This window comes from Bison bison, unplaced genomic scaffold (assembly GCF_000754665.1).
Source record: "Bison bison bison isolate TAMUID 2011002044 unplaced genomic scaffold, Bison_UMD1.0 scf7180017864192, whole genome shotgun sequence".
Taxonomy (NCBI): Eukaryota; Metazoa; Chordata; class Mammalia; order Artiodactyla; family Bovidae; genus Bison; species Bison bison.
The window spans coordinates 4,030,749-4,032,292 of record NW_011494764.1 but is presented as its reverse complement, the minus strand read 5'-3'; the positions used below and the strand labels follow the sequence as shown (position 1 = coordinate 4,032,292).

Below are 1,544 nucleotides of genomic sequence, written 5' to 3'. Positions count from 1 at the left end.
CAGAGAGGCCTCCCCAAGCCCTGGGGGCCGAAGTCAGGTGGGGGCAAGAGCCCCTCCACGGCTGGCCTGCTGACCCGCACAGGTGCCTCCTGGCCAGTCCTTGGCCGGCCAGTCCTCCACTACTTGCCCAGGGCCCGCCGGGGCAGCAGCTCCACGTAGCTCAGGGCGCTCTGCAGGGATGTCAGGCAGTAGCCCTCCTCTCCAATCAGGTACCTGCATGGAGGCGACACACGGGTACCTGTCACTGGAGGGGCTGCAGGGCAGAACCTCACTGCTGAGGTCCCATAGGGGCTGTCGGGGGCACCTCTGGGCCACGTGCTGAGGGTGGGGCAGGGACAGGCTCAAAGACCCCACCTCTCATGGATGAACTCCTCCAGGGCTGCACACTCCGACACCAACTGAGGGAGGCCACTCTTCAGCGCCACAAAGGACAGGATGGGCAGCAAGTCATCAGCACCACTGTTGGGGAGACACACATGCAGCCAGGAGGCTCCAGGGACCTGGGCAGGGGGGCCTGCTCTGTCCCCAAAAGCCTGAAGCTACAGCTCAGTCCCTGGAGCAGCCTTGAGCTTGCTGGCTGCTCTCTGTGCTCCTCCCACCCACCAGCCACAGGGGATAGGGGTGGGCTTAGATCAGCATGACAGAAGATCTGGGAGCACTGAGGCCATCCTGAATGGGGACCCTGTGCTGCAGAGCTGGAGGAACCGTTCCTCATTCCTGTGCACTTGCCCGAGCCCAGGGACAGGCTGCTGGAGTGGGAGGCCCATATTCCCAGGCAGCCTATTCACTCCTGGGATCAGGGTCACTCATTTGCCACGCCTGGTATCCCAGACCTGATGCAGGAAGCTTCTCAGTGAGGGAGTCCCTGAGGGATGGTCAAACCCCCGGTGAAGGCCCCACAAGTCAGTGCTCTCTGCCAGAAGCATGAAGGCACAGACCAGGGACTCCTGTTCCCACTTCCCAGGGAGCCACACACCTGCAGCCACTCACCACCCTCTCTAGCTCCTCAGAAATCCTGAAGGAGCTTGTGTGGGGACTTGGACTCTGAAACACTTGTAGTTCTGGGACCCTTTCACCTGCAACAACTTTTTTGGAGGCCAGATGGTAAAATGGTGAAAGCAACCCCAGGCCTCTGCACAGGTAGGCACCACAGCCTGCCCACTCGGCTACAAGCACAGGTGCCTTCAGGGTGACCCTGGTCTCTGGCACAGGATAGCAGGAGGCAGAGCCCTGGCTGGTGCCGAGGGTTCACCAGTACCAAGGCAGGAGACTGCCAGCTCTAGGCTGGCCCAGGTGAGTTAAGGCAGGACACGGTGGGGAAGGCCCCTACCTGCCTCCGGAGTCTGGGCAAGGACTAAGGAGGCTTCCCCAAGCGTGAGACAGAGGGGAGGCACAGCCTTCGAGAATGCCACCAGAATACAGAGGGGCAGGGCCCTGTCGTCTGCAGGGCTGAAGCCAGGGGTCTTTGGTGGCAAAGGGCCATCCTGTCCTTAAGGAGAAGCAAGGCGGAACCCCAAGCGCCCAGTGCCGGGTCAGGGTGAAGC

General features: G+C 61.9%; 2 protein-coding genes across 2 annotated transcripts in view; one reads left to right on the top strand and one right to left on the bottom strand.

Moving 5' to 3' along the window:
* ZNF276 (zinc finger protein 276) overlaps nt 1-1,544 on the top strand; it is a 28,443-nt gene that overhangs the window by 3,744 nt on the left and 23,155 nt on the right. The window lies entirely within an intron of this gene.
* VPS9D1 (VPS9 domain containing 1) overlaps nt 1-1,544 on the bottom strand; it is an 8,872-nt gene that overhangs the window by 580 nt on the left and 6,748 nt on the right. The window contains 2 exon segments of the mRNA XM_010843985.1: nt 10-213; nt 355-539. Coding sequence (XP_010842287.1) covers nt 120-213; nt 355-539 — 279 coding nt within the window. The 3' untranslated portion in view covers nt 10-119.